Here is a 23,311-nt window from a genome sequence, read left to right as displayed (position 1 = left end):
ATGTTTGTCCTTCTCCGACTGACTTACTCCACTCAGCATAATACCCTCCAGTTCCATCCACGTTGAAGCAAATGGTGGGTATTTGTCATTTCTAATAGCTGAGTAATATCTTTAACAACAAATAAATACTAGCTACTGTAACAGAAAGTTGTCCCATGGGAATAGACTACCATCTATGCAATAAAATGCTCAAATGGGTGAAGTGCCAGCCAGTGACAGCCAAAGTTAGTGGTGGCATGCAGTAGCCAATCTATGGCAGAGCTTTATGATCTCATCTTAACCCTTTACATTTGTAAAGACCCTAATTCCAAATAAGGTCGCATGATGAGATACTGGGAGTTAGGACTTCACCATAGTTGGGGGTGGTGGGACACAAGTCAATCTATAACAGTGCCCTTGAGACCAATCAGAAGTGTTAAGTAGACTACTGCATATGTGGGTCTGGAGCTCAAAGGAGAGGTCTGGACCAGAAATATACATGTGGAAGTCTCTGATAAACCTTAATAATTGAAGCCATTAAGCATCAGTGAGATTAGCTAGAAACAGAGAGACAGAAAGAGCCTAGGAATGTGCCTGGAAGAGTTCTATCCACCCACAGTGGAGAAGGAGGTAAGTTAACAAAGGTTGGTTTGAGGAGTGGTCACGAGGTAAAAAGGAAAGGGAGGCATCAGGAAGCCAAAGGGAGTTTCGAGAAAGGAGGATGTGGTCAATAGTGTCTAATACTGTGGAGATGAGAACATGATCTCCCTATTGGATTTATAAATCTGGAAGTCATAGGTATGAATGGCAGGAATCACTTACGTGGAATGATGGAGGCAAAAGCCAGAGCAACGTGATGAAGAAATAGACTACTACAGTTTATATTCAGAATCTTTGAATATCAGTCTTTTTGTGCTGGTTATAGTCCTGACAGTGTTAGAATTTGAGGAGACAGACCCCCGGTAGCAGTTAGACTTAATTATGGCACAAATCATTAACTTGTGGTGAGGGTGGGGGATCTGCTTGGAGCAGGTAGTGGCTGTGGAAGGACAGGTGAATCTAATTATGCTGACTGAGCAGAGTTGTTTCTTAAAACCGGGTCCAATCAGACACGGCTCTGAAGGGCAGGTGAGACTGTAGGGGTGGCAGCATTTGTAAGGATCTCAGAGACCTGAGGTCAGCTGGGGTTAAGGAGGAACGCATACCACAGGGCAGCCCAGGCTGGGGCAGCCTGAGTCAATGTAATTATCTGGACACTCATATGCCTCAAAACTAAGTCTGTTATGTTGATAAGTTTTACTTCTCTATTTATGGTCATGAGGCAAGAAATTTCAGGTCTCCAGTGCCTGGGTGTTCAAAGGCTGCTCTAATTCCTTAAGAATCATAATCTGTGTTTCTTCATGGGAAAAGCCCCATTCTCTGGCCAAAGAGTACCAGGGCTTCTTGAAGAAAATCTTTGTGACAGGACTCCACTGACCCCACTGCTGCCAGAGTCTTCCCCTCTCCTGAAGGCAAAGCTAGAGGCTTCCAGTAGCCTCTAATATAAGGGTCATGATGCTATCTTTTCCTTTTTGCCTCTAGCTTTTCTTATATAAATATATATGTCAATTATCCAGGTTTTAGACTGGTTTCATTATGAACACTCATACTTCACCCATCTCTCTAAACTAGTGGTTCTCAAACTTGAGCAGTATCAGAATCACCCAGAGGGCTTATCAAATGCAGATTACTGGGCCCCACCCCCGGTGCTTTGGCCTGAGCAAGAACTGCATTTATTTATTTATTTATTTATTTATTTTTAAAGATTTTATTTATTTATTATGAGCGACACCCAAAGAGAGAGAGAGAGGCAGAGACACAGGCAGAGGGAGAAGCAGGCTCCATGCAGGGAGCCGGATGTGGGACTCGATCCCGGTCTCCAGGATCACGCCCTGAGCCAGAAGCCAGATGCTTAACCACTGAGCCACCCAGGCGTCCCAAGAACTGCATTTATAAGAAGTTCCCACGTAATGCTGGTGCAGCCGAGATCACACACAGGATCACACTTGAAGTGTCCCACAAACTATTTACTTTGACAAGTAATGAAGAGATGTCATTGGTAGAATCACCTGACCTACTTGTAGCTCCCTTCCAGAGACACTGAATGGTCAATTTTACCCTCAAGACTTTGAAATGGCAAAAGGAAAAGCAATTCCATATATTAACAAGTTTCAAGTACTTGATCATTTGCAAACCTGAAGATTTTCTAAACTCTTATTTGCTCTAACAAGTTATTCAGTTTTGGGGCACAGTAACAAAAAAGGCTCCTCTTTTAATACTTTATTTTCTTCCAAAGGAGTGTCTGAAGATGAATCCTGATGACAGATTAACCTGTGCCCAACTCCTGGAGAGTCCCTACTTTGATTCTTTTCACGAGGACCATATTAAAAGAAAAGCACATACTGAAGGAAGAAACAGAAGACGTCAGCAGGTACCTCAGTTCAAAAGTTAAAGTGCTATAAAAATTATTCTTTTATTTTCTTTTTTCTACCTTTCAAAGTGAGAGTAGGTGGACACCAAGACCTTTCTTTGTACTGGTTTAGTTATATTTGTTTATTTTAATAAATTTTTGGTGATTGATGTAATAAAACCATAAAACTATGGAAATATTCAAATTTGTTGCAAAATCTTATTCCAAACATACTTGAGTCAGAGTATTGCTCAACTTTTTGCTATGCTGATTGGATAGTTCACCTGCCAGATCATGTACCTGAAATACAACTTCATATAAAAAAATCCCTAATGACAGCAAGACTGAGTTTGAACATTACAGAGGAATCCTGGGACCCTCCTGATGCCTCCAGATGCACCATTAAAAGAAACTTGACCTGCCATCTTTTTACCGATGGCAGGCACCCAAGCCTGTCTTCCCTAGGCTCTTCCTCAAAACCAACGACAAGCTCTGGCAGATACTAAGAGATGAAACTCAAACACCTGGGAACCAAATTCTATCCTGAAAAATGCCAATATCATAGAATAATATGATGAATATGACAAATACCGATTCTGCGTTTTTTAAGGTGCTTTACTTGGTTTACTTGGTTTCAGAAAAACTTTGAAGTTGAAACATAAACCCCATGGAAGTGGGTATGTTTTGGTTTGAAGTTTATTTTCTATCTTGTATCCCCAGCACCTAAAACAGTGTCTGCCCCATAGAAGGTACTTGGTAAATACTATCCAAATAAATAAATAAACGAACATTGCTTATTAATAAGTGAAGATGTAATTTTCAATTTATCAGACTGACAATCATCCCATTCTATGTTTGCTTAAGCTTCAACCTTTGATCTACTTATTGGTCACTTATCTTCTCATTAGCATGTCTACTATATAGGAGGAAAGCAGGGGTTTTTGTCTTTTCAAATTTTTGATCATTAAAATCAAAGTTTGTTGAGAAAGATCTAACCAATCAACAAGATGACATATTAAGATGATTTTCAAAATTTTGCTGCATAGACCATTTTATCTTTTGCTGTTTGAGTTATGTGTTCGCAAGTCAAGCCCAATACGCTTTACTAAACTGAAAGATTAGCATTGCTCAAATAAGTCTGAGGCAGCAGTTTGAAATACAGGGTGAGTTGTGCATAAAAACACTATCCCCTTAAAAACATCTCACCAGATTCCCTACCTTTGGCCTGGGAGGATGAACCTTGGTTCATCCAAGGATCCCCTTGGTTCCTGATTCAAGTTTCCCACACTCACCTTAAGGTCATCCAAGGATCCCCTTGGTTCCTGATTCAAGTTTCTCACACTCACCCCTTCTAGTCTCCTGACAGAGGCTGTGTTCCCCATTCCTTAATACCCTCTAGCCCAGCTGATACAGATCAGGGACTTTATTTCTCCAGAAGGAAAAGAGGCACAGAGAGCAGCATGTACCTAGATAATCTCATTTACAGAACTCATGTCATGTTCTCCATCCTTATGCAGTCACCTGCATCCCAGCCCACTTTACAAGAAAGCCTTACTAGAGCACCTATCATTGAGACCAGGCCTAACACCTTCCGCCACCAGCCGAAGTCTCTGGAGAGAAAGGCCAAGAGAAAGACAGGGATGTCGTTCAGGTTCTGGTTTTCTTTCTGAACATGTGCCTCTTCCCTAAGCATTTTACCGTATCAGAAAATAAACTAAAAATTCAAAAAGATTTTTTTCATTCAATGTGGTTTTGCTTTGTGAGTTCAAATTTCTACCTAGATCCCAACTCCTAGATCTCTGAGTAAGTGACCAGCAATTTCCTTAAGACTAAATATTGTTTAAACAACTGATAGGAAAGAGGTTTTAAATCTTTACTGTTTTGCCAATATCCTAAAATTAATATGCTGAAATTAAAAATTTAAGACAGGTAGAAAGTAGACTCTTGGAATTATTGCCTAACACCTGGTGGGCATGTAGCTTTTAAACACTGAGATACTCAGAAATGAATGTACTGAAATAAATCAGCTACACCCTTGAGGATCCTAGAATAAGTAATAATAAGTATAGTAATAGAATAAGTAATAGAACCTAATTTTCAAGTATCAGAGTATCACAATTTTTGGAAGGGTAACCCTATTTGATTTTTAAATTGATGTCTTTTGACATCTTTGTATCATGTGTATCCTTTTTGTTTTATCATCTTTAAATCAAACTGTACAAATAGGAATTATTTTCCATTTACTTTCTTATTTTTGTCTTGTTCTGCTATTAGAATCAACTGTTGCCTCTCATACCAGGAAGCCACATCTCCCCCACACCTGATGGAAGAAAACAAGTCCTCCAGTTAAAATTTGATCATCTTCCAAACATTTAGGAAAATGTTCTTTCAAGTGGAAAGTAATTTAATATGTACACATTTTTGTACAAGAGAGATAGGAATTCTCAGTGTTTCAGATGCAAATGAGCCATATGAAAATTAAGATGCCTTCTAGAATTGTTTTGCTCTGATCATTACTGATTCCTCTGCCCGTGCTTTTTATATGCCAACTTTATCTTTTAGAACATTTTCTTTAAATGTTATAGAGTCTGAAACTGCACATATGGAGGAGACATTTTCAATTTCATCAGAGCAGCCCCTCCCGAGGCAATTTATATTGAGAATTTGTGGGCTTGTATGTTGATTTTTAAAAAAAGATTTACATATGTCATTTCAGCTTACCTGACTACATAATGTCTTAGAACATTATCAAATATCTTGCCTAGCTGTTGTTTGTCTAAGGAATGACATTATGTTTCTGCATTTTAATTCACTCTTATTGTAACTCTGTTGAGTAATGCTGGATTTTATATTGGTGGAGGAAGGGAACTTTGAAATGTCATGTAGGTTTATCCCTCGATTTCAGGGCAGACTCTACTTTCTCTGTCTCGTGAGACATTGATGATTCTAATTTTAATGCTAGCCAGAGAAAATTCCATACATTCAACACAGCAAATAAGGTGGCTACACTACAAGGAATTACCATCTTCCTGACATAATCCCCTGCGATAACTGACTGCTGATTCTAATGCTGTCCTTTAGAACATCATAGTTTCTTATTCTTTTTCCTGGCTCAATCATTTCAGTACCTGGATGTATCCTGTTGGGGGTGTGTCCTAAATAGTTCACTGCCAATACTCTTCCAAACATTTGAATCCACAGCTTCTGTGAGCTTTTGCAGCCCTAAACTGGTATATCACGATCACATCAGGTTTGTAAATGCTTCTAACAGCAGAAAGATTATCTTTCAGTTAACTGCTCTGTGTCTTCTACCAATAAAAGGAAGCAAGCAAACATCACAATAGGTAGGCCCAGTTTACATTGGGATATTTCCCAAGTAAACTTGACAGATATACCCACATACATGCACACATATGTACAAATATATAAATATATGTTTATTAGTTTTGAAACATCATGGTAGGTGCCTTTTATCCTAGACATCTAAGAATGAAGTTATTTAAAGGGCTTTTAGTTTGCTAACAAGAAACTCATGTAAAATAATAGCATGGGGTTCTCTATCACTGTCTGGCATAAAGGCACAAAACAGTGATGTCTCAATAAATGTTAAGATTGTTTCACTAACTCTTTTCTGCTCCTGGGTCTGGCATGCTTACCTTAACATTGTCAGATTTTGCAAATACCCATAAGTCCAAAGATGCCGTGTGTCTAGCACCTATATACCAAGCATAAATTGTTTTAGGAAAACACACTAATGTCTTATGTTCAACTCTAAAAGTTTATTGCACTTATAAACATGGCTATGTAGACTTCTAGAGAATCTTCTTCAGTTATATGGGAGCATCACTTAGGAATTGTGGCATCTAAATAATATTTTCTTGCTCACTGGAAGAACATTCTAAGTGGGCTTATTTAGTCATTTAAGAGCTTAGTGTGAATATAAGCTCCTGTGGTCTGCTTATAGTCATTTTATCATCAAGACTGTGCCTCTTCAGATTTGTATGTTTCTTGCATTTTTAATTAAATAATACTACAGGAACAAGGAAAATGAGAAATAAAAGATAAAAAGCAACTTTGCTGAGAGTTCTTTTTAACTTTCATAGTGTTTCTATCATGTAAGCCTTCTTACTGCCAAGCTACTCATACTGCACCAGCTTTCCTAAATATCTAGACTGTATCACACACACACACACACTCAGAAATTCAAAATACAGCACACAACCCTAGTTCCCATTTTGCTTATAATCATGCTTCAAACGATGATGGACTTTTTGGCAAGGGTTGATAGGTGACTGCCTTTTCTTATTTTTGCTTACATGTAAGAATTAATGCAAACTGGCATTTTACTTTCGCAATTTTTTTTCCATAGACAAATCCATCATTTAGAGATCACTGGGGAGGAGAGTGGAGAAAGCATCTAATGCTTAGGAAAATGCTCTTTGCCATCCTTTTACTATGAAGAAAAACAACCTCCTTTTTAAAAAAAAAAAAAAAAAGATTTTATTTATTCATGAGAGACACAGACAGAGAGAGAGGCAGAGACACAGGCAGAGGCAGAAGCAGGCTCCGTGCAGGGACCCTGATGCAGGACTCGATCCCTGGGGCTTCAGGATCATGTCCTGAGCCGAAGGCAGGTGCCAAACCACTGAGCCACCCAGGTGTCTCCCAAAAAACAATCTTCTGAGTAACATTTGCACACAGGCACTTTCTCCTGGTGACCCAGGCCCTGTAGCACTGCCACCTCTGAATCACACAGGCATGCAGACCTCAACCTGCAATTCTTTTCTGTTTTAAGTGCCCATTTAGCACTTAGGTACTACACATACTCCCTTGCATTTCTCAGCCACATGGAAGACAGTTGCACTTCAGCATATAGTGCCCAAATTAAGTAATGACTTTTGTAAAACCTACCAAGCTCATCACAAAAGCCCACAGGATTCTGTAACCATGCATTTCCTTTACATCCTCGTAAAGTTTCTGGCTTACCTGCACCTGTCTCACGCATGCCAGCTTTCAGGCTTTTTAATTTATGTGTAGAGCTCTTTCCTGGTGCTGTCCAAATACTGTGCCGTTGTGGTGAGTGACACTGCCTGAATGCTCTCCCTCTCTCCGCCCCAGCATGATCTCTTTGCACCCTGGTTTCCTCAGACTTTCCACATTGGACCTGAGAAACTCCAAACAGCCAAGCAGTTCATTTTGTTTGTGTTTTGTTTTGTTTGCAGAGCACTTTACAGAACACTAAAAATGCAGTCTTTAGTTCTTTGTGCTCCTGCTTCTTCAGGGAAGAAGGAAATATACCATAGAAAAAGACGATTCATTAGACATTTATCAGCCCTGGAAGGCTACTGGCTTGGACTTTGCCTCTGGGCTGCATTTCAGTCCTGTTGAATGCACTTGTTCCAACTTGCCCCCAGACACAAAGCCCTTTTAGGGGGTCACTTTTTGAAGATTATTTTAACTATATTGAATCGTTAAAAAGTTGTTGTCAAGGGGCTCTTTGCATGCTTTGGATTAGGGACATAATTGAGTAAGGGGTATAAATGAAGCTCTCGAGCAGGAAAGAAAAAGGCAAGAAGAGAATAGACTGTCCCCCTTCTAACTTAGTCGTGTCATTGCTTTCATTGCTCCTGCAGATCTCCCAAACTATAAGACCTAAGAAAATTAATGTTATTCTGAAAAAAATTATCAACTCTGAAGAATTGTTATGCTTCTTTAGCTTATTTGCCCCAGAATTACAGTTTTTCAAAAAGATGGCACTTTCTCAGTCATTTGTCACTACCAGTGATTTCCAATCCTGATTTTGGAACAACCTGAATGGCACAGAATTCTCAAAAGAAAAAATAAAACACACACACCCCAAAATGTTTTATTAATTAAAACTACTGGAAGAAGAGTGAGCCTAAAATTCCATAAACCTTAAAATCTTGAAAAAATTAGGGAGTCAGTGTAAGGCATTAGCTGAATCACAGATTCAGATTTATAGTGCATATGTACGCATTACATACAAATATACAGATTTGTGATGCATACAATTAAGGCATGAAGATAAAACGCCACTTATATGATAAAGTAATGTTCTGGGTGTGGATGTGTGTGGAGGTGTGGCATTTGTTTTCTATTAAAATCATGAACTCAACAACGTCATTCCTGTTTTAGTAGAAGACAAAGTCTTTACAAGTGATAGGTTAAAGAATAATAGAATTATCACTTGGTCTGGGTGTTAGGACACTAGGTTCTCTACTGGCTTGCAATTCTCCATGTAGCCTGGTCACAACAAGTAACTTTGCTGTGCCTTCATTATCTCATTTGTAAAATAAGGGAAGAGATAAGCTAGGGGATGTCTAGGGCTCCCGTTCAGCTGTGGACCTATGTGCGATGGAGAATTCCACATGGTGTTTCTGTCCTGGACCTTTCTCCCACTAGAAGAGACTTTCTAGAGATTGTTTCTCATTAACAACATTAAGATAAATTTTGGATTTTATGATCTAGCCAGGAGCTAGGAGATCTTTCTCTCCTTCCCTGTCTCTGATCCCTCTCTTGCTTGCTTGCTTTCACACTCATATCAACACACACACACAACCACCCCCTCCTAGTTCTTTCTATCAAGTCAGTAGTAGTTTGCAGACAACTATCTAATGGAGGTTCAATTTTATAAACTAAAGTGGATTTTTTAAAGCTAATTATCACCAAATTTTAATTAATGTAAATAAAACAGGTGTGCTTTTAAAATGCAGAGTACTATATAATCATTCTTTGATTTTTAATCTAACTCTAATTAGCTTGGAAATGACACATATGCTATGAAATACTAATTTAAGATATCCATTAAGGCAAAGAACACTGAGGACATCTCTAACTTCAGCAAAACTTTTAATGCGTTCAGTAAATGGTAACTTAAGGGAATTCTACAAATATTGAATTATACCTGTTTTATATTTGAGCAGCGGAGACTCAGGTTCAGTCTACTTTATATTTAACCTATAATCTACTCAAGCGAAGAATTGGTTATCCTACTTAAAAGGAATATAAACAACTTGTATTTATAAAGTTAAAATTTTTCTTTTCTGTTGTGTACACTAGTCACTGACCATATCTCTCAATACAGTCACATTGAAAATGTTGTGTCTGCTTATGGTTTTAGAATATATTAGTATAGAATATATTAGTATAGAAGTAGGTCTATTTCAAATCACATGAAATTGTAGCTGTAGTATTAATTAGCACATGATCATTAGCATAATGACAACTTATAGTACAGAAACAATTTACTACAAAGCAGTTTTAGTTATTGTGTTAAATATACATAATATCTTAAAAACTTAGCTTAAGATATTTAGAAAACCTAAATATGGGCTTAAATACTTTGGTGACCTTATTTGTATATATAACTTAATCTAAATATGTTCTTTAGCTTATTTTAATAAAAGTTAGAAATATTTCTGTCTCCTTATTTTTGTTCAACTCACCTATTAATCCATTGCCTAATACTTTGTATTTAAATGAGACAAACTGTCATATTCATATATAAATTTCAGAACCTTTTATTTCATTTCCTCGCAGTTGGACTATCTGAACAGTTGATGTAGCAACTATTCCTTTTTGTGCCTTGCGTTGGCAATTTTCACAAATGGGGAAATTAACAAAATCTTTTCCAGTCCAACCCAATAGATGCTTATCCCTGAGAACATTCACTTTGAGGCTGTAAGATTCTTTTTCTTTCAATTCATCAAAATAGTTCTCTGACCCTTCCTAATACGTAAGCTACAAAATACGAAATTCTCTTGCAACTTCAATTCCAAATCATCACAATGGTTTCTGTTGTAGGTTTAAAAAGGTGAAGAGGCTCAAGACAGAACTTAGAGCAATGATCAAAAGAGAGAAAAACAATTAGTAAAGTAATGAATGAGGTCATTCTTTAAAGATGCTTCAATTCTTTTATTTTCTTTTGAACTAATCTTTCTGCTTTCATTATTTTTTTAAAGATTTTATTTATTCTATATACTCTAGAGAATCTGACAATCATTCTTCTCTGCTACCCATTGGCCTCTCTCTTTGGATCCTATTTATTTTAGTCCAGGCTACTATGCTTCCAAAGAAGACAATCTTGGGATGCCTGGGTGGCTCAGCAGTTGAGCGTCTGCCTTTGGCTCAGAGCATGATCCCAGGGTCCTGGGATCAAGTCCCACATCAGGCTCCCTGCAGTGAGCCTGCTTCTCCCTCTGCCTATGTCTCTGCCTCTCTCTCTCTCTCTCTCTCTCTCTCTCTCTCTCTCTCTGTGTGTGTGTGTCTTATGATTAAATAAAATCTTTAAAAGAAAAAAAAGAGGAAAATCTTCTCATAAACCGTGTGTAACTGCCCTACGCAGGAAATCTAAAACACTATAATGAACAAATGATCCAAATGTTGGATTTTACAAATACATGAGTACATTCTTGGTAGAAATTGACTTGATCTCTTTACAGTGGCCCAAGAGAAACTTTCCTTCTTTTTGCAAGAAAAATATTCCCATCTTTGTTAGATAACTGTATAGGTGCCAGACTATTAGTTTTCAACCTTTTGCCCAAAACAAGAGTCAGTCAGTCTGGGTACTGGTGAGTGTTTTTAACCAGTGCTCCTTACTCATCCTCCCATTTAGCAGACACAAGTTAGTGATCATCTTTGTGCTTTTAGGGAAAAGGCTTATCTAAATTTCACAAAAAAAAAGAGTTTCTCCTCATTCAGAAAGGTCTCTAGCACCTTTGAGTATTCAGGATGACTGGTTCCATCATCTTTCCACATTTTCCCTCTCTCTGAACCAGAAAGACATCCTACCAGAGGTCATATTTTGGCTTTGCCACTTTCAGGTCATGACCTTTGATCATCAATGTCTTCAACTCTACAGTGAGAATAATAACACTTACCTGAAATGAGAATCTTAATACCTGAGGTCATGAGAAGTATTACATGAAACAATGATGTTAATGTGCTTTGTAATAGAGTATATGATGACTGATTATTACTTTTATTACCTTCTGGGGTTTGGGAATATATTAACTTCTACATTAATATCTAGCCCTTTGAAAGAAATCAAGAGAATTTTTGCTATTTCACTTATTTATTGTTCTTTAAATGGAAATAGAGTTGACATACAATACTATAACAGTCTCAAGCATACAACATAGTGATTCGACATTTATATATGGGTTGAAGTGTTCCTCACAGTACGTGTATTACCAGCTGTCACCATATAAAGTCATTACAATATTGTTGACTACATTCCCTGTGCTGTACTTTTCATCCCCATGACTTAATTATTTCCTAGCTGGAAATTTGTACTTCCTAATACCCTTCACCTAATTTGCCCATCCCCCACCATGCTCCCCAACAATCTAGACTTTTTTTTTTTAAAGACAGTGGTTGCCATGTTTCCTCCCAAAAAGTGTGAGACCTCATCCTTCTCAACTGCTCATATCTTCCATGTAGTGGCTTGTGCATTTCCAACAGGAAAAGGCCCTTATTTTCCAGCAGACAGAAATGCCAACTTTTTCTTTTTACGTCAGTTGAATTTATTGACATTATTAAAAATGTTTGCTTATTGTCTAGCAAACACTATCAAGTTATCAAGTACCAGACAGACACAGAAAAAAATAAGCCTTCAAGGAAATATATAGCCACCAAGAAGAAACAGCCTGATGGGCTTATTAAGACCTCACCAGAAAACGTAGAGAAGACACGAACATCAGAATCATAATCTGACCATAACTCCCAAGAAATTTCCTGAGGGGTTGAATCATCAGAGATAGAAGAATTGGCTGGGGAGGTACAACTAAATTTTGATTACGAAACATTTTAGGGGGCAGCCTGGTGGCTCTGGTTTAGCGCCATCTTCAGCCCAAGGCCTGATCCTGGAGACCCCGGATCAAGTCCCACATCGGGCTCCCTGCATGGAGCCTGCTTCTTCCTCTGTGTCTCTGCCTTTCTCTGTCTGTGTCTCTCATGAATAAATAAAATCTTTTTTAAAAGCATTTTAGGAATGGGAATACACAAAGCAAATTTGGTATTGTGTGTGTCCAGGATGGTTAGCTATTGGAAATTCAACTACAGAAGAAAAAAAAAAAAAAAAGGCAAGAGACCAATGCTAGAGACCGAAGTCTTCATTTAATGTGTGTGTGTCCTGGCAAGGAAATCATATGAACAATTTGTATTTGTGAGGCACTGCTGTGAGTGAGAAAAAAAGTCCCAATCTTTGAGGAATGCCTGCAGTGAAAGGAAAAACAAAAAAGGAGAGGAACTGTCAGAATTGCATCTAGGGGAAGAATTGGCATTTGTCACTTGTCCTGCCATAGTCCTCATCTCAAGATCACCTTTCCACCGTTCCTCCCTTCCTCTTGCATAATTATCCTCCTTTCTACACATTTACTTTTCTTGGATTTAAATCCCTATCCTATGTCATTAGTTTCTTCCTTCACCAAAAACCCATCATTGCACTTTCTACTCTGACAGAAAAGAGCAGAAATTCCTCCAATATCCAATTGCCTCCCCTGTAGGTTTGGCTAATCTCCCCCTTCTACTACCTGCAATTTTCAGGTCAGAAAAAAATCATACTGTATTTAGTCTAACTAATATAAGAATCCTCTGTAAAACACCAGCACTACCTTATATAAGTTTGAAAATAATCTTAGATTGAATTCAAACAAGTCTCTAAAATATATTTGTTTTAGAGGGACAGCTAGCTGGCTCAGTTAGTAGAGCATGCAACTCTTGATCTAAGGGTCATGACTTCAAGTCCCACATTGGGTGTAGAGCTTGCTTAAACACACACACACACACACACACACACACATTTGTTTTAGAGACTGACATCTCTTTAGATGTCATACTTTTTATTCTTCCTTTAATGTGATCACTTTTAGCAGAAAAATCCCTCACCAAAATTGATTCCATCAAATGTGTCCTCTAAATCACAGGTTCTTAGCCATGAGTTGGCCTCAAGAGATCTGTTGGGAGTCCCCTTTTCCATTTCCAAATCCAGATTCTATAATGTAATTCAGGGCTACTGTTGCCCCAAACTCCAGGAAGTTCTGCAGGGTTAGCATCTAGACAGCTCTCAGGACTTCCAACCAAGGACAAAGGACCTCTTCCCTCTTGCCCTGGCACTCACCAGTTTGCCTTCCTCTGCATCTTGAGCCTTTACACTTGAAATAGAGCAAGACCATGACTAATTCTGCCCAGAAGCTGCTTGGCCTAGAAGAGATAAAAATCTCTTCCTCATTCTACTTTAAATATTTAACATTTAGAAATCCATCTGGGTTCCAGAGTAATTCCACTGAGAAGATTAGGGAGATAAAGTACCAGTTGGGATTTTTGTGTGAATTTATTTAAAGGAATAGCTTTCCCAAGAGCTGTTTGTCATCAGTATGCTGAGAAAATGGACATGTGGGCTTCCCTGGGTGACACTATTGAGTGGCTACAGGGCAACATCAGAGCACTGGTCTCTCTTTAGGGATTGGGAGTGGAGGCCACCACAGGGGGTAAGAAATGGAGGTAGAAATATGCTGACAGCAAACTGTGGGCTTCAGGTATTTACTAGTGCCACACTCAGGCATCATTCCTAACAAAGAGCATGCACCAGAGCTAAGTGGGCAAAGGGCAATAGGTTCTAGCTCTATGTTTTTAAGGATCCTTCTGACCAAGAGATATTTTGTGAAATGATATAAACAGCTGTCATTATTCTCTTGTCCCGTATATGTGTCCTCTTTCCCTCCTTTTCTCAGGTCTGTCACAGATTGAATGGAGAAGTGAGGACAGAGAAAGAGCCCAGGTAGGGATCATGCTCTGTCTGCTTCACAAAGAAGGAACTAGTCCTGTATTCTTCCACCGTCCCAAGCTACTCTAAGATCTCCTTTCTCCAACCTGTCTGCTACAGAGAGCTAGCTCCATGGTGGCAAGTGCAAAATCCTGAGGGTGCAGTTGCTTTGCAGGAGCCCTGCTGTCAATTTTTCAGCAATCCAAAAATATTTAAGAGGTATTAGAGAGTTTACGTTATATTCAACACTGGGCTTGGGATTTGCTGTTGTTTTGTTTTGCCTTTGTAAGCACTTTAAACTACTTGTTGCCATAGATTATGGCATACTATAAATAGATAAGCTGGATGCCACTCTGAAGAGGGAAAGTACCATTTTTGCCCAATAAGTGCACATCCTTTGATCAGTAACATCAACAAGGAAGAACACATAAGGCTGGCAGATAGCTATTAAGTACAGGTGAAATTGAAACTTCAATTTTCAAATTGCACAGTTCCTAAGGATTAAAGTAAATCTTTGGCCAAGATCTGCAAGAAGACTCCATCGAGGTAACATTGCTTGCAGATTTTCCAGGGATCTCAGTATATAAAATCCTTGAACATTTTTTACAATATTTTAATTTTATATCAACTTGTTAACCATCAGAACCTATGTGGCACAAATTTACATGGTGTTTTCTGTTTGTTTGTTGTTTTAATTTTCAAAATTTCGGGGTTTAAGGTTATTTTTTTAGTACATTCTACCCTGCAACATGGGGCTGGAACTTAGGACCCCAAGATTAAGAGCTTTATGCTCCACTGACTTAGCCAGCCAGGCACCCCTTAATTTTCAGAATTTCTAAACCCACAAGGGAGCAACAATGACCAATGCAGTTGGATATTTTAGGAAGTTTGATAGGATCAAAGCTAGAGAGAAGCATTAAGTAGTAATAGAAATCTCAAGCCTTATGTCGTAGAAAGGAAAGAAATATTTTAAATCAATATTCTAAATATAAAGCAGCTATCATGCTTGAAATACAAATCATTGATGCATTATGGAGGCAAATTATGTTTTTTTTCTCTTTAAAGATCTTATTTATTGATTTTTACTTATTTATTTTTTTGAGAAAGAGAGTGCAAACACGAGCAGGAGGTTGGGGGAGGGCAAAGAGAGAGGGATAAGCAGATTCCTGAGCAGGGAGCCCGACTCAGGGCTCAATCCCAGGACCCCAAGATCATGACCTGAGCCAAAGGCAGACGCTTAACTGACTGAGCCATCCAGGCATCCATGGCTCTTTCGATTAATCCTTAATTTCACTGATTTAGGCATGTATCATATATTGCATTATATATTACCATATCTTTTCTTTCTTTTTTTAAATTCAATTTGCCAATATATAGTATAACACCCAGTGCTCATCCCACCAAGTGCCCTCCTCAGTGCCCGTCACCCAGTCACCCCATTCCCTTACCCACCTCCCCTGCTGCAACCCTTTGTTTCCCAGAGTTAGGAGTCTCTCATGGTTTGTCTCCCTCTCTAATTTTCCCCACTCAGTTCTCCTCCTTTCCCTTAAGGTCTCTTTCACTGTTTCTTATATTCCACATATGAGTGAAAGCATATGATGATTGTCCTTCTCCGTACCACCTCTTTTCTGATGACCTTTATGTTCTTGGTAGATTAACTGATCCAAGGGAACTAAATTACGTGAAGCCCTCCTCAGATGTCAGGCACTGGACGACTGGATGCTTTATACATACTCTCCCCAATATGGGAGTAAATAGGTATTGTTAGCCACATTTTACAAGTAAGAAATCTTAGGTTCACAAAGGTAGCCAGGACTGGGCAGAGCCGGCTTTTAAATTTTCAGAAAACTTCTGCCAAACTTTTCACTTATTTTTGCATTTAAAGGTGGTAAGCATTAGTTGTCTGAAGCCAGGTCCCTTGCTTTGGGGCATTTTCAATTTTCGCTGAATTCTTACACCCTGATATTTGTAATTTCTCTAAGGCCAATCTTAACTAAAGTAACTATATAACATGTGTCCTTAGCTAACTGGCTAGCCCCAAACTATAACAATGTGTTGTCTCTTTTGGGTAGATCTCATCACATTTGTAAATAAAGGCATCTGCATATTCCTCCTCTGTATATGCAAAGGCCTGGCTCTAACCGAAGTGGATGGTACTGAAATTATCATGAAATATGAACAGTCATATGAATGCTACAAAAAAAAATTTAAATCAGAGTCCTTTGTGAGAGCTCACCAAACATCTGATTTTATAGATAAGAAAGCCAAGCCCAAGGCCAAAAGAAATGTTAAACACAGGTTAACTGGGTTGTCAGAACTGTATTTATTTATTTAACTATGTGGTCTCCCTGCTGCCTGATTTGATAATGGATTTGAAGTAGCGTCTATGTATAATAATTATAAAATAAAATGGAGGGATAATTTCCAAAAGCAAGAATGATGAAAATGTTCTAAAATAAGACAGTGGTGACGGTTATACAATCTATATCTATACTAAAACCATCCAATTGTGTACTTTAAGGGGATAAATTTTATGATATGTGAATTATACCTCAATAAAACTCACTTTTGATAAAGACTAGTTCTATATGCATTTTTCTATATTTATATTTATTTTATTTTTTTAGATTTATTGGCTTATTTTAGAGAGAGACAGAGAGAAAGCACATATATGTGTGAGAGCAGGGGGAGGAGCAGAGGGAGAAAGAGAGAGTCCTCAGGGAGATTCCCTACTAAGCACCGAGCCCAACACAGGGCTCCATCTCAGGACTCCAATATCATAATCTGAGCTGAAATCAAGAGCCAGATGCTTAACCGACTGAACCACCCAGGCGCCCTTATATTTATGTTTTAAAATAGGATAGAGGATAAAACCATGCATTAATGACTTTTTTAATTTTTAATTTTTATTTTTTACAATCTCTTTTCTGAATCCCATGTCAGAGTACTGTTAGTGAATTGGCCTGCATCACATTAGCTTAATGCAAGAACATTGATCTATTGCCTCCATTTCTTTGTTGTAGACTATTAGCCAGTTTTCAAAGTTTCTAATGGAGTTTTCAAATAAAACTCTGAAATATATTTCAAAAGAGAGTATGTTTTTCCCATGAGAAATTCTCTGAGTAAACTGAAGGCCATAAACTAAGCAGTCTTGCTGATTTTTATTAAGAAATAGAAAGTTAAATCTGTTACTCTTTATATATAGGCATACATTTATGTACAAGCATATGTTTTAAGCAGAATACTTTAAGATCAGTACACACAAATTGATCTAGGACTTTTTCTTCAAATTTGTCATAGGATATAAGGAGCTCAGAAAAGGGCTTGAAAACAAAGATATTCATCCTAGGATGATCATTATTTATATAATGAAAAGGTGGAAACAAATCCAAATATCCAAAAGGAAATTTTAGGGAATAGTAGAATATTGTACAGCACTTTAAAAATGTAGTTTTTATTTATTTTAAAACAGTATCACTTTTCTGATCAAAGAAATAATAATATCCACATTATTTTAAAATTTTAAGCCTCCAATTATTTCCCCAAAATTCCTCCTCTTACGGGATAATCAAAATTATGTGCTTGGTGACTATCTTATATGATCACCCTATAATATGGCTTTGCAGCTTGCTTTGTGCACTTTGTAATGAATCTTTATACATCAGTTCCTGCAGTTTGCCCCGGTCTTTGTTTTTTTTAAACATTGTTTTTAAAAGTATTCAAAACTTAGGGAGATATTTATGATACAGAGTTAAGTTTTAGGAAAAAAAAAAAAAACAGAATACAAAACATTGTACGTGGTATGATCCTAACCTGGGTAGGAGGGAGGAGTGACAGATTACACATTTACATAAAAGAATTAACACATTATTAGTAATAGCCCTAAGTGGTAAAATCGTTACTTTCTTCTATATAAAATTTTATATTTTTCAAATTCTCTGTGTTGAGCATGTTAAAAATAGCATTGGCTTTTTCAATTTCCAAAAATAATTTAGGTTCCTCATAGGCAATCTGGAAAATGCAGATAAACCCAAATAAGAAAATAGGAAGTCACTCATGATCCAACAACACAGAGATAATAACTGTCACCACTTATATTTTTTAAACAACTTTGTGTGTTTTACAAAAATAAAATAATATGGTCATAATTTTTTCCCTTTGTCACTGAAATATATTGTCAACATTTTAATAATTTCATTAAATAGTTTTCTACGAAATGATCTTTTGGTTTCCCAAGACCATAATTCATATGTAGGATTTAGTTATTACTAGTTTTTGCTCTCATAATTGATGTACTGAACATTTATAAAGATAATTCTTTATGTATATATTCTGTACAATATCTTCATCTGATAAATAGCTAGAAATGGAAGTGCTGAGTTAGACAGTCTGCAAAATCTTCTGCTACTTATTGCCAAAGCAATCTTCAGAAAAGATTTGGCAAGTTTTCTCCCCAGCAGTGATATGAGAAAGTGGTCATTTTCCATACTTGTGGCAGTGGTAGGCGTTATCAATCTGGAAAATTTTATTATATTTTTCTCTTAATTGGAAAATTAAAAAATGTTTTTATAGAAAATTTAAAATGTACAAATAAGCAAAGGGAAGAAAATAAAGTCACTAAGAATATCATCAACCACTGATTCTATGTGTGAGTATATATATGTATTCATATGCACATTACATATATACTTCTTAATCTAATAAAATTAAATCATGTAATAAATAACTAATATTTATTAAGCATTAACTATTCATTATATCCTATGCTATGTGTTTAAATTATCTCATTAAATTCTTTTTTTCTTAAGATTTTATTTATTTATTCCTGAAAGAGAGAGAGAGAGGCAGAGACACAGGCAGAGGGAGAAGCAGGCTCCATACAGGGAGCCCGAAGTGGGACTCGATCCCAGGACTCCAGGATCACACCCTGAGCTGAAAGCAGGTGCCCAACCGCTGAGCCACCCAGATGTCCCATCTTTTTTTTTTAAGATTTTATTTATTTGACAGAGAGATAGAGCCAGTGACCACAAGCAGGGGAGGGGCAAAGGGAGAGGGATAAGGAGGTTCCCCACTGAGCAAGGAGCCCAGTGAGAGCTCATCCCAGGACCCTGGGATCATGACCTGAGCCAAAGGCCCCCCAGCACCCCATCTCATTAAATTCTATAAGATAGTATTTTTTTTTTAAAGATTATATTTATTCATGAGAGACACAGAGAGAGAGAGAGGCAGAGACACAGGCAGAGGGAGAAGCAGGCTCCATGCAGGGAGCCTGACGTGGGACTCGATCCCAGGTCTCCAGGATCATGCCCTGGGCTGAAGGCAGTGCTAAACCGCTGAGCCACCTGGGCTGTCCAAGATAGTATTTTTAAAAGATTTTTTGTTTAAATAATCTCTACATCCAACATAGAACTTGAACTTACAACCCCAAGATCAAGAGTAACGTGCTCTACAGACTGAGCCAGCCACGTACCCTTAAACAGTATTTTTAATATATAGTATGTCTATTTTTGAAAAAGAAAAACTGAGGGATGCCTGGGTGGCTCAGTCAGTTGAGGGTCTGCCTTCAGCTCAGGTCATGATCCTGGAGTCCCAGGATCTGCCCTGTATCTGGCTCCCTACTCAGTGGGGGGGAATCTACTCCCTCTGCCTCTCCCCCTGCTCGCTCGCGTGCTCCCTCTCTCTCTCTCTCCCTCTTTCTCTCTCACTCTCTCTCTCTCAAGTAAATAAATAAAATCTTTAAAAAAAAACTTTTAAAAAAAGAAAAAACTGAGAGATTAAGAAATTTGCCCATGGTCATATAGCTAACATGTGGCAGAGCTGAGATTAAACTGTCTTTATTTAGAGTCCCTGTTCTTATATCCATTAGGAACCCCTAGAAGGGGTATTCCCTGTCATAGGGGACAGTCAACTTTGCTAAAAGCATAAGTACTGACTCAACCTCTTTACTTAAACAAGACTATTTACCACTTTTAACTAAAAGGATGCTTGTATATACATACATAAATACATAAATAAACACCTAAATAAATAAATGAAGGGAGGACAAAGCTTCTTTCAGGTGAATTCCAAATAATCTTTGTAAATATTATTCCCTCCAAGAAGTGGAGCCCAGTTTTCCTCTCCTTGAATGCAGGTTAGACTTAGTAACTCTTCCAAAGAATAGAATATGGAAAGGGACAAAATAATGACTTGAGAGTTGAGAAACCCCACCTACCTGTGTGATCCAAGTTAGCATCACCAGTGACCAGCCGCGGTGATGTCCTATACCCCCAATCTGGTATGAAGAGAAGGGTACTTCACCTCTGGTATTCTTCCCACAACCCATAATCTCAGTGTAATAATGAGAAAAAACATGAGATGAACCATATTTGAGTCTACAAAATACCTAACCAATACTCTACAGAACTGTCAAGGTTGTGAAAGAGAAAGACCAGGAAAGGAGATGCAGAGAGCAGAGGAGATGTGACTCAGTGCAACATGGGATCCCAGACTGGATACTAAAACAGCAAAAGGACATTGATAGAGAAGCTAGTGAAACCCAAGTAAATTCTGGAATTCGACTAATGGTAATGAACTGATACTGGTTTCCTGGCTTTCACAAATGTGCCGCGGTAATGTAAGATGTTAACATTAGGGGAATATGGGTCAGGGGTATACAGGAACTATAAGTAATATCTGCAACCTTTCTGTAAGTCTAGAATTATTCCAAAATAAGAAGCTCTGTTGTTGTCCTTTTTTAAGGGATACTTGTTTCAACATACACTTTTGGAGGCAGAGATTAGGTTCCAGTTGTGACAAGCTTTTCACATCATCAGGACCTGGACCAGTCTTCTCCCTTCTTGTCATTGCTTCCCAGTAAGGGTCCAGCGTTCAGCTGAGTGAGTGAGGAAAACTCAGATGGGGCAGGGCTGGCAGATCTCCAGGGCGTGATCCCAGGACTCCAACCCGTTTTTCTCTTAGTGTTGATTTTATAGTTTCTGCAAGACTGAAAGGCCTCTAGTCACTCATTTATTAGCCCATTCCTCTATTCCTAACCCAATTAGTAGCACAAGCAAAGGAGGTGGTAGTGTAGTCCACCCCTGGATTAACTAAGCAGCAGGGAAGTCTGGGGTTGGAAGCTTCTACTGTGGTGCTGCCTGGCATCATAAATGGCCCTGGAAAATAAAAGTGTGTTAAGATAACCAAGTCTTTCCAAGTTGGGCCCCACAGAATGGCTCCCAGAAGAAGGGTTGCCTGCCATCAGTGGGGTAGTGACCAGAGACTATACCATCAACATTCACATGGACATCATGGAATGGGCTTCAAGAAGCAAGCCCTTCAGGCACTCAACGAAATCTAGAAATTTGCCTTGAAGGAGATGGGAATGCCAGGTATGTGCATTGACACCAGGCTCAGCAAAGTATCTGGGTCAAAGGAATAAGAATGTGCTATACAGTATCCATGTTGTCTAGGAAACATGATGAGGATAAAAATTCACCAAACAAGCTTTATATGTTGGTTACCTATGTCCCTGTCACCACTTTCAAAAACTTCTGGACAATGTGGATGAGAACTAACCACTGATTGTCAAAGTCATAAAACCACATACATACATACACACAAAAGGTGGGGGGAAGGCAGGATAGAGAGAGAGAGGGGGAGAGAGGGATCACTAAGTCCCCAGAGAATAATATAACCCTATTTCTTATCTTTAGCTGGACTATCTCTGCAATATTTCTTTAGATTATGAACTGGGGCTGTTTCCCTGGTTACAAAGGCCAGCTCACTAGAACAAAGGGCACAGTGGTTGAATCAGTCCAGGAATTTGTAATGGCAAATGCTAGGCTTTCATGCAAATAGGTGTCCTAAGCATTGGGAAGAGACTATCTGTTGACTTGCAGACTGCTATAGCGCTCAACCACATTGTAATCTGCTGCTTCATTTTTTTTTACCTTGATAAATCATAAACTTCTATGCATGTTATTAAATGTTCTTCTATAAATCCTTTACAGATCTGATCTTCTCAAAATGGCTTAGGTAAATTAAGGGACACATATCAAAGGAATACCCTAGAGTTGTTTAAAAGAATGAGGTCATGATCCACGTGCTTACACTGAGTAATCTCTAAGAAGAATTAAGTGTAAAAAGCCAAGAGCAGAGTAGTGTGGTAGCAGTGTGCTACCATTATAAAATACACATATGCATAAATAATTAATATATAATCTAGTTATGCATATGTACATATATAAAGGAAGAATGTCTCTGGAAAGATTGAAAAGGAAACTGGAATAATTGCCTTCAAGGAGGAAACTCAGTAGCTGGAGCATAAGAGTAAAAAAAAGGTTTATTTTTATATCTTCTAAACATTTCATAAAATGCACAGTATTTAGTTCAAAGGGATAATTTTTTAAAAATTACATAATAGTTAATGCCTGCCCAGTATGTACATTAGGCTGTTCCCAATTATCACTATTATATATAATGCTTTGTGCCACATCTTAGTAGCTAAATCCTTGTCTATATTGATGCTAATTTTCCTCAAATAAATTTCTGCAAATGAAATTGCTGATTCAAAGATGGGAATATTTTTAGGATTTTTATAGGTTTTGCTAAGTTCTCCAGAAACAAATTAATTTACATATTTCTTTATACCATCACTATTTCCCCATACCTTCACTATCAAGAAAGGGTTTTCTTTTTCCTTTTCACTTTGTTAGGATAAAATATAATGCCAGGGCACCTGAATGGCTCAGTCGGTTGGGCATCCAACTCTTGGTTTTGGCTCAGGTCATGATCTCAGAGTCATGAGATCAAGCCCCGACTTGGGCTCTGCACTGGGCATGGAGGCTGCTTGAGATTCTCTCTCTCTCCCTCTCCCTCTGCCCCTCTCTGCACACCCCCTACCCCCCTAAAATAAATTTTAAAATCTTTTTAAAAAGAAAAAAACTATAACACCATATATGTGTTTTTTAATTTCATGAGAAGCACATAGATGGTATGCTTTCCAAGTTTTTGTGTACATGAATGTATCATATAAGTTATAGATTTTAAAGTCAGAATACTTTTATCTCACAGCTTTGAAGACAGGGCTCCATTACCTTCTAACGGTAATGATCTTA

The 23,311-nt window shown here is 38.0% G+C and overlaps 1 protein-coding gene and 1 long non-coding RNA gene across 14 annotated transcripts in view; one reads left to right on the top strand and one right to left on the bottom strand.

Annotated features, from left to right (window-relative positions):
- The window catches only part of LOC112664492 (uncharacterized), a 65,840-nt gene that overhangs the window by 11,082 nt on the left and 31,447 nt on the right, over positions 1-23,311 (bottom strand). The window lies entirely within an intron of this gene.
- The window catches only part of CDKL4 (cyclin dependent kinase like 4), an 82,502-nt gene that overhangs the window by 49,500 nt on the left and 9,691 nt on the right, over positions 1-23,311 (top strand). For 7 of the 12 annotated variants that reach the window (XM_049095788.1, XM_049095786.1, XM_049095784.1 and 4 more), the window contains 3 exons: positions 2,315-2,449; positions 14,182-14,228; positions 15,867-16,789. In XM_049095788.1, the coding sequence (XP_048951745.1) occupies positions 2,315-2,449; positions 14,182-14,228; positions 15,867-15,981 (297 nt within the window). In that variant the 3' untranslated portion in view covers positions 15,982-16,789. Of the gene's footprint in view, positions 1-2,314; positions 2,450-3,945; positions 4,160-4,702; positions 14,229-14,333; positions 16,790-23,311 lie in introns of those variants that run through there. The other 5 variants (XR_007403090.1, XM_049095790.1, XM_035700405.2 and 2 more) reach the window with 5 other exon arrangements.

Source organism: Canis lupus, chromosome 17, assembly GCF_003254725.2.
Source record: "Canis lupus dingo isolate Sandy chromosome 17, ASM325472v2, whole genome shotgun sequence".
Classification (NCBI taxonomy): Eukaryota; Metazoa; Chordata; class Mammalia; order Carnivora; family Canidae; genus Canis; species Canis lupus.
The sequence above is the reverse complement of the archived record's forward strand: the minus strand, read 5'-3'. Positions and strand labels throughout refer to the sequence as shown.